Raw genomic sequence first — 3141 nt, forward strand, 5'->3', positions numbered from 1 at the left:
GCCGCCCGCGGCTCTGGAGACACGACAGCATCGTGTAGATCAGTGCGTAGCAGTTTAACGCCGCCCGCCGGCTGTGAGCACACGACAGCATCGTGTAGATCAGTTGCTAGCAGTGTAACGCCGCCCGCCGCGGCTGGAGCACACGACAAGCATCGTGTAGATCACGTGCTAGCAGGTGTAACGCCCCCCGCGGCTGGAGCACACGACAGCGATCGTGTAGATCAGTGCTAGCAGTGCTAACGCCGCCCGCCGGCTGGAGCACACGACAGCATCGTGTAGATCAGTGCTAGCAGTGTTACGCCGCCCGCGCTGGAGCACACGACAGCATCGTGTAGATCAGTGCATAGCCAGCTGTTAACGCCGGCCGCGGCTGGAGCACACGACAGCATCGTGTAGATCAGTGCTAGCAGTGTAACGCCGCCCGCGGCTGGAGCACACGACAGCATCGCTGTAGATCAGTGCTACGCAGGTGTAACCCCGCCCGCGCTGGAGCACACGACAGCATCGTTGTAAGATCAGGGTTCTTAACCTTTTTGGCCCCACGACCCCATCAGATGTTCTTGGTCAGTACCGTGACCCCGAAACAAAAATTGAAGAAAATAACCTGATTTATGGAAACATGTCTGCCAATACTCAGTCAATGGGATGGCTGAAATTGCTTCGCAGCCATCAGACGATCAAAAAATTCAGGCAAGTGCTTTGGGCTTGTGGGCAACCAAATTTGAGTCACTTGCCCGACTGGGCAAGTGAGGAAAATAAATTTTATAGCACCCTGATAATTATATAGAATTTAAATGGGTGTTTCATTTATGACCCCTTGATAACCCCCGGAAAAACCCCAAACGACCCCATTGGGGTCACGACCCCCCAGGTTAAGAATCACTGGTGTAGAACAAACATGAAGGTATGTGTTGCTTCTCCCAGTACAACACAGAAGTTACTGCATCGTAACTGCATTTACAACTGCAAAGATTTCTGCCTCTTCCAGACAGGGCAAGCACTGACAGACACATGCGCGCACGCATACACACAGGCACACGCACGCACACGTGCGTACACACCAATAGATGGATGAATGAACAGGAACTTACAGATGCACTTGCCGCGATACTCGGTGTGTTCGTGAACGTTGCGCTTGTCGTGACATCCCACATCCCCAGTCTCACACAGACACCGCTGCTTGTACAGGTGACATTCCGTCGCGTAGGTGATGTTATGACTGCTGCACACCTGGTGGCAACAACACGTATTACGCCGTCAGCCGACCCGCACCCTCTTACAGGATCGCCTTCATGGAACGGACACTCATTAATTAATCATTAATCATTATTAATATAAAATTATTAAAAAATATTATTATATTATTTAAAAGTTATTATATATTATTATATTACTATTATTAATAATTAATCATTATTTATTAATATTATTAATAAAGATATCTAAATTAGATAATTAACGTCATCTTTTCCTCATTTCAGCGAAACATTTGTGAGACAACTCGCGATTGCTTTCCGTGTCAATGCGCATGTACCTCGGTCCTTGGGTCGTTTGATTTGACACAGGAGCGCGCACAGCGACAGTACGGTTCGTCCATCTCATTGAGGGTGCATTCCTTTCCCTCATGGCAGTGGTGCTCCCAGCACGGGTCTACACGTACGCACAGCGTGGAAGGGTTAACACAGCAGTGATACACACACACAGACACATACAGACACACACAGACACACAGACACACACACACACACGCGTACACACACACACACGCACACACACACAAACACACATACAGCATGGAAGGGTTAACACAGCAGTGATACAGTCACACCGACCATCGCTAAACACTAGGGTGTAACGATTAAGCGCGATTCAACTGTATTGAGGTACATCCCGTTCGGTTCGGTTTTCGTTGTTTTTTTTCCATTTCGGTTCTCGGTTTGGTCCCAGGAAATACATTCAACCCACTCTCTGTTAGGGGGGCGCACACGGCGAGCAAACAGCTCCGTCCCTCGCACTTTTCTTACTTTATTGTCTTTTGGCCAATGAATAACACAATAAATGTATAATATTATGCTAGGTAAATCGTATTATTATTATTATTATTCCAAATAGAGGGAAAATTTCCCCATCTTCTAAGCATTTTTAATTTTTTACTACTGAAAATAACCGAACCGAATGAACTGAACCGAAGAGCAAAAACCGAAAACTGAACCGAACCGAAAAAAAATGTATCGTTACACTCCTACTAAACAATATGATGACATAGTGTACTGCGCATGCTCACACGTGCAGTCATCAGGGGTGACGAATGAGAAATTTGTCATTGTTCATCCCTGGCAGTTATTCCAATGTGGCAATCTTCAACTGATGATCTACATCACTCAATGTATTCCAGCTTTTTAGCATAGTCACAAGCTCACGCACGTGCAGTCATACTAACGTGGCAATCTTCAACTGACAGCAAACAATTCGTAACGTAGCTACTAAGGGTGTAACGATTAATTTTGTTTCGGTTCGGTTTTCGCTTTTCGGTTAAGTTCATTCGGTTCGGTTATTTTCAGTAGTAAAAAATTAAAAATGCTGAGAAGATGAGGAAATTTTCCCTCCATTTTGAATAATAATACGGTATTAATACATATCATAATATTATACAGTTATTGTGTTATTCATTGGCCAAAAGACAATAAAGTAAAACAGTTCAAGGATAATAGTCATAATACTATTCATTAAAGTGATCTACCTGACCAAATTAGACTATTAGACTAGTAATCTCATGCATTGTCACCCCGCACACGCTGAGAATAGTGCGAGGGACGGGGCTTGGCGTAAGTGCTGACTGCTGAGCTGGTTGCTCGCCGCGTGCGCCCCCTAACTGAGAGTGGGTTGAATGTATTTCCTGAAACCGAACCGAGAACCGAAACGAAAAAAAAAACGAAAACCGAACCGAACAGGATGTACCGCGCGATACAGTTGAATCGCGGTTAATCGTTACACCCTTATGCTAGCCGCACACTATCCAACCCGAGCGTGATTTGAAGGCTTACGATTGGATTGAGATGTTCTAGTTTGGCTCGGGAGGCTTAAGATTGGCTCTGGAGCTCATTTTGGCCCGATTCGAATTTTGAATCGGGAGCAGATCGG

General features: G+C 45.8%; 1 protein-coding gene across 2 annotated transcripts in view; it reads right to left on the bottom strand.

Moving 5' to 3' along the window:
• LOC106811425 (ATPase family AAA domain-containing protein 2-like) overlaps nt 1–3141 on the bottom strand; it is a 25980-nt gene that overhangs the window by 16792 nt on the left and 6047 nt on the right. For both annotated transcript variants that reach the window (XM_014815034.1, XM_014815033.1), the window contains exons 4-5: nt 1535–1650; nt 1092–1230 (exon numbers count right to left, since the gene is read on the bottom strand). In XM_014815034.1, the coding sequence (XP_014670520.1) occupies nt 1092–1230; nt 1535–1650 (255 nt within the window). The remainder of the gene's footprint in view (nt 1–1091; nt 1231–1534; nt 1651–3141) is intronic.

Source organism: Priapulus caudatus, unplaced genomic scaffold (genome assembly GCF_000485595.1).
Source record: "Priapulus caudatus unplaced genomic scaffold, Priapulus_caudatus-5.0.1 Scaffold537, whole genome shotgun sequence".
Lineage (NCBI taxonomy): Eukaryota > Metazoa > Priapulida > Priapulimorpha > Priapulimorphida > Priapulidae > Priapulus > Priapulus caudatus.